At 33.8% G+C, this 13,049-nt stretch overlaps 1 protein-coding gene across 4 annotated transcripts in view; it reads right to left on the bottom strand.

Annotated features, from left to right (window-relative positions):
* Nucleotides 1-9,391, bottom strand: part of LOC142548853 (3-oxoacyl-[acyl-carrier-protein] synthase, mitochondrial) — a 30,343-nt gene extending 20,952 nt beyond the window's left edge. The window contains exons 1-3 of one of the 4 annotated variants that reach the window (XM_075657450.1): nucleotides 9,255-9,391; nucleotides 8,358-8,444; nucleotides 4,232-4,367 (exon numbers count right to left, since the gene is read on the bottom strand). In XM_075657450.1, coding sequence (XP_075513565.1) covers nucleotides 4,232-4,355 — 124 coding nt within the window. In that variant the 5' untranslated portion in view covers nucleotides 4,356-4,367; nucleotides 8,358-8,444; nucleotides 9,255-9,391. The remainder of the gene's footprint in view (nucleotides 1-4,231; nucleotides 4,368-8,357; nucleotides 8,445-9,254) is intronic. The other 3 variants (XM_075657442.1, XM_075657447.1, XM_075657441.1) reach the window with 3 other exon arrangements.
* Between the last annotated feature and the right edge of the window lie 3,658 nt (nucleotides 9,392-13,049).

Genomic DNA, 13,049 nt, shown 5'->3' with positions numbered 1-13,049 from the left:
CCGGTTACGTCAATTGAGCAGTCCAGCTGATTGTCCAGTTGATAGGTGATTCAGCAGGAAAACCTCAGAAGCCTGGCCAGCCGAAGGAGTGTTCACTAATGAAGAAACCCAGCTGATCAGTCCAACTGAACGAGTGTGAAATCAGTTCAACTGACGAGTCAACTGATTTCACCAGCCCAACTGAAAGATCAGTTCAACTGACTAGTTCGAAGTATCAGTTAGAATCTTTCAGTTATGGACGAAGACAAACTCTTTCAAGTGGAATCCAGCTGTACGTAAAGGTACAAATCCATTATCCAGTCAAAGGACAATAATGGACGTTGCATCAGTGCATTAAAGACAAAGCGTTTCAGAAGGACAGTCGAAAAGTCGAGACACAAAGTCCAAGACACGAATTAAAGATGCAACATATACAATGAATGAGTCTCACTGTACGATTAGTTTTCCCGCCTATATAAAGAGAAGATCAGTGAGGACTCAAATACATATACGACTCAATAGAGAAAAGAAAAGGGTACACTTCAAAGTCATATCAGCTTAAGAGAAGCATTCAGCCCAGTCGAGGGAACTCTTCACAGATAAATCGGCTTAGATCAGAAGCGTATTTCCCTCGATATGTGAGAACATCCTGTTCAGTTCTCACACACACAAACACTCTCAACCACTCAAATACAGTCTTGCACAAAGACGTTAAACTTGTGTATGTAGTCTTTCTCACATAGACATTAAAGAAGTGTTGACTGGAAGGTGCTGCCTTCAGTCTAAGTCTAGGAGTTCAGTTTAGGCAGTGGGTAAGTCCTAGCTGAGTGGGTTTGTACAAGTGTTTGTATAAATCAAAGTCTTCTAGTGGATCCTACCCGAGGCGGTAGAAGGGGTGACGTAGGAGCAATTGAAGTCTCCGAACATCCATAAACATATCTTGTGTATTTAACTGTCTAACTATTTTTTTTAAACTGTTTGGATCAGTTAGAGTATCCATCAGTTCAGTTGTCACCATAACTGAACTGATGAATGCAAAAACTAATTTGTCCCCCTTCGGTTATTCAGTTTACATAAGACAAAATGCTTTCTAATATAACAGTCTTCTTCACGAATGATTACTTCGAGTTTCTTCCGCTTAGTTTTTAACCAAACTCGATTTAATTCATCGGTGTTAATATTCTTAGAACACGAGCTATTGCAGCTCATTAGAGAATATTTTGTTTGAAGCATCCCAAAGATGCCCAGGCAAACGATCCTTCACTTTGCATATATTTTTTTTAATAAACGTAGGTCGAATTACGTTACCCCCACGTTACCATCTCATCAATATTTGTGAATGTGTTTTCATTATTTTGTTTCCTGATATTTTGAAGCAAACTCTGAATTTGTTGGTCAAATTTCCTGTTTTCACACGTTTAACTTTGGCCTATATTAAATATGATAATCTTTTCCCTTGTCATTACAACATTTTATAGAATGTGTAACTAGGGCGTAACTAATTAAGATGATTTGTATATTATTCAATGTGTATCTAAATATAGCGACGGTTGGTTTCCATATTATATAAAAAAAATTATATATTTGTGTAAATTGATCTAATATAAATTTATTAGTCTTAAGATTTCTTTCCCAGCATATTCCGAGACCCAAAACAAAGTCTAAAAATATGTCATGGTAGTGCAAATTTCTTTAATTTGAAAATATTGATATTGATGTGGTTATTAAACTTTTACAATGAATTATTTTATTTTTAGAAGAATTTGGAGCTTATGATTTTGATGAGATTATCGTTAAAGTTAAAGATATAACATTTGAGATAGGCATTGAAGTTGTATTTTGAGATAAATGTGTTGTTTGAAGAAAGAAAAAATTTGGCGAAAACAACGGTGAAAAAGTGATATAGTCAACAGCAAAATCTTTTTGAATCAACTATTTTTTTGTAATCGATCATGCTTGTTCTTCTATGAAAACTCGATTTGAACTATTTTAAAATTATGAAGAAATATTTGGGTTTTTATTCAATTTAGAGAGGTTACAATATGCATATGATGAAGCCTTGTTGAGGTCTAGCAATACTCTTGAAAATTTTCTGACTCGTAGGGGTTGTTATGATATTAATTTAAATGTTTTATTTTGAAGTGTTCATTACCAAGAGAAGCAAATTTACAGTTGATATAGTGAATTACTTGAAGAAAATTGATGTGTGTTTTTCAAATGCTCACATTGCTTATAAAATCTTGTTGATTATCTCGGTTACAATAAAAAAAATGCAGAGCGAAGTTTCTCAAAACTTGTATATGAATCAACCATGTAATAAGAAATATTGAGTGAATTGATTGTGTCATCAATTGATAAAAAAAATTGCTGAACAACTTAATTATACATAATCTATTATTTTAGCTCCAAAATTAAAATATGGATTGTTTTTTGGTGAATCATTTTGGACATACTTGATCTTAATATTCAATTATAATAGAATTTTTTGACTATTACATATTATTTAGTTTTTATATTGTCTTTAATATATTGATTTAATTCGAAAAACTTTTTAAAAAAACCAAAAAAATATGAATACAAATTATGATTTAAAATTCTTATTTAAAAGTCTTTTTTAAATCAGACTCGGGTGCAAAATGGCGATGCCAAATACTAAATGTAAGAAAGAAAATTTCTCCTACCATGATAATGATAATAAGAAGTTATTTTGGGATTTCCCAATATTTTTTGTTACTAAACTATAAAAAATGATCAATACATAAAATTTTTGTATAAAATAAATCGAGATTACTCTTCTTGACGTCTTTCTCTATTACTTCCCCCTTATTTTGGGAAAATACAACTTTGAGTTTATATTTTGTACATTTTTCATTTTTAATCTTCTTATCGGTCAGATCGGCATGTCAACTCACACTTATAGTCCATTAATTTGCATTTTTTTAATTTTTAGTCAATTTCACTAGAGCATTGGTGTAGAACTTAGCACGTCAACATATTTCAGTGTCACATCAACATTTTTCGATGTCAATTTTTTCATTGTTTCTCTAGTATAACAAATGGTTCAGCATAAAGCAGATTGCTAGCACATGAAATCAACCTTTTCACTGCCAACTACATTAAGAAGAAAACTTCTAGCAATATATTTCATTAGGGAAGTTTTCTTCTGAGAAAACCAATATTTGCATCAAAGAAAATAATTCTTGCCCAAGTGAAGATTTTTTTTCCAACCAGCTGATTTGTGATTTAAATATTGCGATTCAAGTGACCAACTAGTATCAGAGCTAAACCAAAAAATAATTTGCAAGTACTACCTTGGAGTTAAGCCACGACTCTTCTTTGAATTCATCTGAGTTGGTTCCACATGGTACAATCGCAGCAATTTTGGAAGCCAATTGATCAAAGTTAAGCAATTGTGTCTCTCTGTCAAAGCCATTCATCTTTAGATCTTCAATTGTTATTGCCTTAATTCCACAATCCCCTTCTATTAATCACTTCCAAGTAATTTCCACACCACAAACCAAAGGTGTAACACATTCCTAAACCTAAAATCATTCACTATCTTTACTTTCAGCAGGTAGAAAAAAAGAAATTAATGGTTAATTTTTATAATAGAAATATGAAAAGGAATACTTGGATATTGTTTAAATGCAATGACTAAATATAAGAGTCGACCCATTAAATGATTTTTATGGTGTGCAATAGGATGTTATATGAATCTATTAATAAGAGTTATCAACCTTGTTGCACTATTTTTCAACTACGCGCATGCATTGCAAAGGTATCCACAATTTCGAAGTGTGTGCCAATTTTTGCGTACACAATGGTAAACATAACCACCACATACCTGGAAGAAAGTATAATACAAGATTTTTGCAAAAACCAAGCTCTCCCAAAACGAAAAGAGAGGAGAAGAAAATGAATACGAATTGTGCTTGCAGCCAGGGGCGGAGCCAGAAATATAGCTCCGCCCGGGCTAGAATTTTAAACTCTAAAATTTTTTAATATTTTAAATTGATCTATCCGGGATAATATCATATTATTTCAAAATTATAAAAAATTTACATATAAATTTTTTTAAAAAAAAATTGGGCCACCCGGGCTAAAGCCCGGGTAAAGAGCTATATAGCTTCGCCCCTGCTTGCAGCAAAGATCATGGCAGGACGGTTCATTTAAATCGCACTTAAACCTTGAAAACTATAGGTATAAATAAAGAGTTGCATCTATACCAAGATAACTAATAAACAGCAAGTACATATAACAACAACTCTACGCAGTGGTAAAAGAGGAGGTGGGTCAAAGGGACTGGGAGAGAAAAGGCGACGGAACTGCGTGACTGAACCCACAAGTCTATTACAGTTCTGTCGAGACAACGCCATTACTTTAAATACCTACATTGTAACAACAGAAACTGTGACAGTATATAATGAAGAAAAAAGGATCATATGTCACGGCCCAGCCAACTTGTGATATTGTTCGCTTTGGCCCGCGGTCTCACGTATTTAAAACGCGTCACAAGGGGTTGCTACACGCTCATTTAAATGAAATGCATCTATCCCGTGGTTTAGCGATGTGAGATGTTGAGCATTTAAATGAGCGTATAGCAACCCCTTGTGACGCGTTTTAAATTCGTGAGGCCTCGGGCCAAAGCGGACAATATCACAAGTGGACTGGGCCGTGACATTTGGTATCAGAGCAACTCCGCGTGAGTTTGGGACGGTGGAAAAAACCTCAGCGGGGACACTGAGTCATGAAGGGGGGTGAAGGCCCTTAGGCGAAATCCCACATCGCTAAACCATGGGAGAAATGATGGGCATTTAAATGAGCGTATAACAACCCCTTGTGATGCGTTTTAAAGTCGTGAGGCATCGGACCAAAGCAGACAATATCACAAGTGGGCTGGGCCGTGACATTTGGTATCAGAGCGACTCTACATGGGTTCAGAGGCAAACCTCAGCGAGGAAACTGAGTCCCGAAAGTGGGGATGAAGGCTCTTAGGCGAAATCCCACATCGCTAAACCACAGGAGAGATGCTGGATATTTAAATGAACATGTAGCAACCCCTTGTAACTCGTTTTGGACTCGGGCTAAAGTGGACAATATTAAAAGTGGGCTGGGCCGTGACATTTGGTGAAGACACTTAGGTAAAATCCCATATCGCTAAACCACGGGAGAGATGTTGGGCATTTAAATGAGCGTGTAGCAACCCCTTGTGATGCGTTTTAAAGTCGTGAGGCATCGGGCCAAAGCGGACAATATCACAAGTGAGTTGGGCCGTGACATTTGGTATCAGAGCGACTCCGTGCGGGTTTCGGATGGTGGGACAAACCTCAGCTAGGACGCTGAGTCCCGAAAGGGGGGTGAAGGCCCTTAGGCGAAATCCCACATCGCTAAACCACTTGAGAGATGCTGGACATTTAAATGAGCGTGTAGCAACCCCTTATGACACATTTTAAAGCCATGAGACCTCGGGCCAAAGAGGACAAGATCACAAGTAGGGTGGGCCATGACATCATACTTGCAAATGAATAGCTATTGAAACCCAAAACAAGATAATTGTGTTTCGGCAAGTCTATGCTTTCTGAAACTCCAGATTTACAACAAATAAAGTTTATGCTTTCTAAAGCTCGAAATTTTCCACACAGATTAAATTAACGAAAAGCTACATTTGCAATGAATGCGGGTGATTATTTGTCTGAAAACAACAAAGAATCATCGAGGTATTTTGTCGAATTGATTTTGCATATCAAAAGCAAGTAAGTTTACATTATACAGTAACTGAAATAGAATTCAAAGACCGTTGTATGAAACATCACCTCAATCGTAGAACAAATTGAATTATGTTCCAACCTTTGGTTGTCGTGAGGTTTCCATTGACAAATACTTCTGTATAGAAATATAAATATTTATAATTATTGCATGTCATTAAGTAATTATAATTTTAATAACATGTGAATTTTTAACGTTTAAAAAATTGTTATATTAGATATATTTACATTTTTTGTGGGTAATACATAATTTGCATATAAATAATTTGTCAATAATGTGTAAGATAATAATTTGAATTTTTAATTTGTTTTGTGAATACTATTAATAAAATCATTTGAAAAATAGCTGCAAATATGTTGATATTATAATATAGTAGGTGTTTGTTCTGAAATTTATGGGCATGCCACATACGAGAAGTACGAAATTTGAATGTGGAAAACGCTAATCTAACTTCTAATTATCAAACGATGTGAATACTCGATTTGTCTGTTGATTATAACCTCCTCGATTCGATGCGACATTCATGAATAAACTGACGGAAAAGTGAAAAAAAAAATTATCTAACATAAACACATGACTAAGCCATTGAGAATTGAAACAAACATATTTTTATAATGAAAACTAATAAGGGCACAAAAGCATATGCTTTTTAGTGCTTTCAACATTTTATCCAAATCATTTCTGAAAACCTCAAACTAAAAAAATGTCAAGAGTTTGGCACAATGATACATCAAATGGTGTGAATGCAATAGTAATTGGGGAAAAACAGAGGTGGTGAGGTGATAATCACCGCACAACTTCTATCTCAATAGAAATGATGCCGTAGGTATACAGGCCTGTCATGTTTAAAAGTTAAAATTGCAATTCGCACCACTCACTAGATGGAACTTGATTCAATATATAGCAGAAGCAGATTGATTAAAAATCATAGCACAATATTATTTTATTTTATTAATTTCCTTTTTTCCCTAAAATACTATTCAGGTCCATACTCTTATTTCTTTGCAGCTTTCTATGCAAATGAACTTATCGCCATTTTGTCAATCCCACCTTCTCTTCAATATCAGCATTAAAACCATGCACATGAACGCTATAAAATGCTCTAAACAATATAATGAACTTGACTCCCTCGTCTCCCATCCAGAAAACCTCACTGCCTCACAGTTAAGATTCCAAACTAACAAAAAAATAATTCAAAATAGGGTTATTCTGTAAGGTAGATGATTCATAGACTATAAGAATCTCTCATTAAAAGCCACAGCGCATCTTCCAAGAACCTTCATATACACTCGTCTCCGACTTTCCACCTAATGAGTCTGCAAAGTCCTTAGTTGATTTACAAGGACACATGGGAGTTAACACTCGGAAACGCCCAGCACCAATACCCCCAGACAAAGGGCTCTCATTTCCCACTATCACCATGTACTGCAGTGAATTCTTTTTCAATGAAAACTCGACAACTACCTACAAAGTAAGGCGCTGATGGTAGCCACTAATTTTCAATACCATGCCTTCCCTTCCTAGAAGGTTAGCAAACTTTCCTCCGAAATTTTTATTAACTAGATTCTTTGATTTAGACTCATTGCAATTGCCCCAGAGAATTGCACCTGTAGTAATTTAAACTTTGAACCTAAAAGTAGATACACATGAAGTGCAACAAGTCACAGCTCAACTGCCTATCAGCAACCAAATATCAGTTCAAACCTTCCTTTACCATTTGACATGAGAAAAGCCAAGGTCTAACACTACACACCTAATCAAGAGTCTGAAATTTTTATCCCAACCAGACGAGCATCAAGGAATACACCAAGCGGCAAGATTCTAAATGTTAAAAGGCATATCTTTTACAGCCATTAGTTCTCATGGATCAAGTGGGTCGCAGTCACACCCCGAGCAAGCAAGGTTCAAGTTAAATGCATCCCTCGAGGATTGTCAGAACACTAAAACTAAATGGCTGGCCCAAAGGATGAAGTGTTCAATGATAACAAGCAGCAGCAGTTAGTAATGCTCAAAGCATTCTGTCACCAAATAAGCTCATTCATTAAAACATGTGCAACAAAAAAACATATCCAAAGACGGCAGAGCAAATTTTAGGATAATATCTGGTTTTCGAATAAAATATCCCAAGTTCGAAGCAGTTAAAACTGATTTAAAGACTCCACAACAAGCAGAAATCAACTAACATCTCAAGTAGACTCTTACTATGAAAGGAAAAATGCTTGAAAGTTCACACATATACCCATTAGACTGTCCTACATGATACTTTGGGCAGACCATAATACAAAAAATGTAAACCCGTGATGAACTTCAGCCTTCACCTGATTTTAAATGATAAGCTCGTCATTTTAGTTAATTTGGGACGAAACTGGGAAGACGGTGGAAAGGATCAAAGTGGGATGGTTTGAACTTCAAAATATACATTATTTGAGAAGTGGAATATGAAACAAAAAAGCTCTCATAATTGGTAGGCATCCCCTGATTCATAGGTAATAAGGAGCCATTGTTTGTCACATGATTGCCTAATTAGAAGAGCTCCCTCAAACACGATGTTCTTGAGATCATGTTTTTCAACAAAGTCAACACTGACAATCAACAAGCAAGCACAAATTTACCTTAACTTTAAGGTTATTCGCATCATGCAATCCTCCATTTTCTGCATTTAGACGTCCCAACCTTCCAGCATTTTTATCTGGTCAAAACTAAATTTGAAGGAAAAAAATCATTAATAAATATTTCAATCATGCCCTCGATCGGATTCAATATTATTTTTGACAAACGTATAAAAGTTAAAACTCATAGGAGCAAAGAACAAGTCATGAGTCATCGTATTCAATGATAAAGGCCAACATATTCAGAACTATATCGATGAATTCTATATTTTTTTTTGTTTCAAAACATATATTAACATTAAGGCTGCGTTTGGTTGGAGGATAAAATTATGAAATGATTAAGAGATAAATGATAAAGAAAATGATTGAAGTAGAAATATAATATATAATGATAAAATAATATTATGTTTGGTATGATTGTTAAGAATGAGATAATTTAGAATCTTTTGATGAATTGACTAGATTGCCCTTCCACTATTGCGAAGGCGGTCGGCCGACGCTGTGGTGGCCGGTCGGAGGCAGCGGTGGTCGTCGGTCGTGGGGGTGGTCGGCGGAGGCAGCGGTGGTCGTCGGTCGGCCGTGGGGGTGGTCGGCGGAGGCGGCAGTGGTCGTTGGCCGGCGGCGGCGGTCGGCTGGCGGGGGCGGTGGTCGATTGGAGGCGACGGCGGCTGTCGGCTGGCGGTGGCGGCGACGGCGGCGGTCGGCCGTGGGGGTGGTCGGCGACGGCAGCGGTGGTCGGCGGCGGGGGTGGTCGGCGGCGGGGGTGGTCGGCCGTCGGTGGCGGGAATTAGTAGTGAGTTTGGATATAGAACAAGGGTAAAATTGGAAAAATATGATGAATTAAGAGTTGGATAAATAATCCTGAGGGGGAGTGATTATTAGATTGATGCTGAAATTCACCTGGAACGGATGATGCACAACCCATGGCATCGGAATATTTCGGCAATGGAATCTTATAAATTTATCCAACTTCAAATATTAGGGTTTTAGAGCGAAGAAATGGGGTTGTGATAAAATTTGAAGGGATCATTCATTCTATACTCTTGATTTTTAATAATTTTTTGAAAATAATGGATTTTATGGAATCGGTGGATTTTTATTAACTTTCATAAAATCTCATGAAATCGTAAAAGAAATTTCATAGACTCTTAGGAGGTGTATTGAATGTGGCGCCCCAAACCCCGCAACGTAATCATACAACATGTGACGTCATATGCATAAAAATTTTCTTTTCAACGACGTAATAATGTAATGCATATACGACAAAATAGTGCAATCATCACACTATCTACATCAGTGCAGCAGAAACAATATAATAAATACATACAAACAAATCAAATAAGATAATAAACTATATTGTTTTTATATACTTCAACTATAGGACTGTTTGACTAGACACACATAGTCTGTCACCTCTATCATGTCTCACGGCATAGTCCTGTAACATGTCCAACAGAAACAACCCCTAAAATGTGAGCATATACAATAATCATCATCGTAATACATAATAGTTATATTAACAACATAAAATATAACTGAAATCATAACAGAAATACCCTATTTGACGTTTCTAGACAATCAACCATCAACAACCTCAACAACATCACACTGTAACAATAACATCGACGATACGTCGCACCCTAACTCCGGCGACAACAATATCGTTGAACGAACAATAACATCAACGATACGTAGCACCCCAACTCCTGCGACAACAATATCATTGAACGAACAAAATCAACGTGACGTCTCCCAACAACGACAGCCAACAACATCAACAATAATAAACAACAACATATATAACATCAAATCACCCAATTTCAGTGATTTATCAGCGTTCAACGCAATAGTATTCATCAATACTAAACAATAACAACATATGCTCGTACCTCAACACGTACCTAATAATCAAGTATATATAAAATATGATTATTTCTTTGATCCCGAGGCTTGTGATGTATCTAAATAATTCAACAACAATAATCAGACCATTGTCACTGTATCAACACAATCATAACAGCCTCAATATATAACATCAAATAGCTCAACAACAATTAATTCAACAAAATATAAAACTCGATTATAAATTCTTATCGTTCAACAATTTAATATTCTGGTGTATTTAATTCAAAATACTACCATCAAATACACCCTAATTAATTAACTTTAAATAATATGCTATTTTACAACATCCGTCAAATTATGAAAACTTTATATCAACGTGTAGCCTATACTTCGTAGACTCCTAATATATAATCAGAATTAATAACAACTGACAAACAACTCTCCAGTTTCAATTCAACTATTAAAATCTCTAATTATAATAAATTAGGAATAATTCAAAATAACACTACTATAATCATCTCTTATTCATTAAAATCATACACTACTCAACAATCTTCAATTTATGTATGATTTAACAATTTATCAGATTTATTCCAGAAATCGACGAATTTCAAACATCACCAAAATTATAAAATTTATACCTCAAATCGAAGACATCGTGTCAACGATTCCAAAACTGAAGTCGGTTCGTCAATTGGATAAATCGATAAGTCGCAAGATCGAAAAAGAAAATCAAAAACCTTATCTCTCATTTTCTCTCACCTCTCATATGTTAAAATTTCTTCTGATGAGTTCGGTGGAATTCATACCACCTATTTGAATTCTACCGACTCAATTTATTTTTTTTATAAATATTATATTATATTATATTAATATATAATATTTAACATTTTATTAACGGTATATCTCTTTAGACCAGTCAAACGATCAAATTTTATAAAACTCAGAACATGAAACTTCTATCTCTTTCAGTTTTCTACGTTATATCCAAATCTCAAATCATTTGAACTTCATATGGCCCAAAATTATTGATTTTTAATGACTTTGATAGATTTTAAAAGTCTAGGACTATTCAATTAAGACTTTTGCATATTCTATAAAAGTCAAAGGATATTCAAAATAGACTTTCATATATTTTTAAAAAGTCAAATGGTATTCAACATTAACTTTTAAAAACTCTATAAAAGTCTAAAAGTATTCAAATTTTCAATAGACTTTTAATAATTTCATGAAATTCATTAACATACAAATATTAAAGCCTAATGTACAACTATAAATTGTCAAAAATTGTATTTGATTCAACCCAAAGATTTGGATGAATTTTTAAAACTTCTAACTCATACATAAGCTATTCATTTCTCTCTCTGTCGCTTCACATCACCTCTCTTTTTATCTTCTCTCATCTCATCTAACTCTGTCGCTCTCTCAAATTTTTCGAAATGTATCTATATATATTTTTTCATCTTTTCTTTTCATATTTTGGCTGAATGATCATTTAATAATTATTTATTTTAATATCATAGGAAATTTTGAATTCTAGAATTGATTTTATGATTTATACAAATTAATATAATATTCAATAATAATAAAAGATGATCCAAAAAATACCGTTTAATTCTTAATAATTGAATACCCTCGCAACAACCATGATTTTTTAAATTCTGTTTAGCATTTTCAATTAATATACAAGTTATGATATTTTTATACAAAATTATATCTACACAATGATAAATATTCTTTTCACATGTATATTATCAATTCAAAAACAATGTTACAAATTAATCAATTGATGTTTTTTTTAAAATTTACAAACATGCATACAAACTCACATATATACACATGATATGATTAAATGATATAACTTTTAAATAAGTAAATTTATTTATTAATATAAATATTGAAAAACTATTTCAAACTGAATATGTTCAATTAATTATTTGTTCAAATAAATTAATAAAAAAATTAATGTTATAATTAAGTATAAAATTCTATAAAAAATTCACAAAAGTCTATAAAAATCTTGCCAAAAAGGTCTACATGAATCCATATAAATTTGTTTATAAATCTGTGATATTCTGTAAAAGTCCATAAAAATCTATCAAATCTATAAAAATCTATCATTTGAAAAAGTCATTAAAAGTCATCAAAACTCTGAATTGAATACACCTCACTATGGGTGTATTCATTCTATACTTTTAAATAATTTTAATGATTTTTTTTAAATGATGTACTTTTGTGGAGGCGATGGATTTTTATTAACTTTTTATAAATATCATAGAATTGTAAAACAAAATTTATAGACTTTTATAAATTTTTTTTTCAAGATTTTCGTATATTTTTGTAAATATAACATTTTTTTTTCAAGATTTTCGTATATTTTTGTAAATATAAATTTTTTTTTCAAGATTTTCGTGTACACAATGGTAAACATAACCACCACATACCTGGAAGAAAGTATCATACAAGATTTTTGCAAAAACCAAGCTCTCCCAAAACGAAAAGAGAGGAGAAGAAAATGAATACGAATTGTGCTTGCAGCCAGGGGCGGAGCCAGAAATATAGCTCCGCCCGGGCTAGAATTTTAAACTCTAAAATTTTTTAATATTTTAAATTGATCTATCCGGGATAATATCATATTATTTCAAAATTATAAAAAATTTACATATAAATTTTTTTAAAAAAAAATTGGGCCACCCGGGCTAAAGCCCGGGTAAAGAGCTATATAGCTTCGCCCCTGCTTGCAGCAAAGATCATGGCAGGACGGTTCATTTAAATCGCACTTAAACCTTGAAAACTATAGGTATAAATAAAGAGTTGCATCTATACCAAGATAACTAATAAACAGCAAGT

This window comes from Primulina tabacum, chromosome 6 (assembly GCF_025594145.1).
Source record: "Primulina tabacum isolate GXHZ01 chromosome 6, ASM2559414v2, whole genome shotgun sequence".
Lineage (NCBI taxonomy): Eukaryota > Viridiplantae > Streptophyta > Magnoliopsida > Lamiales > Gesneriaceae > Primulina > Primulina tabacum.
Note: the sequence above shows the minus strand (reverse complement) of the source record. Positions and strands in the feature narration are given on the sequence as shown.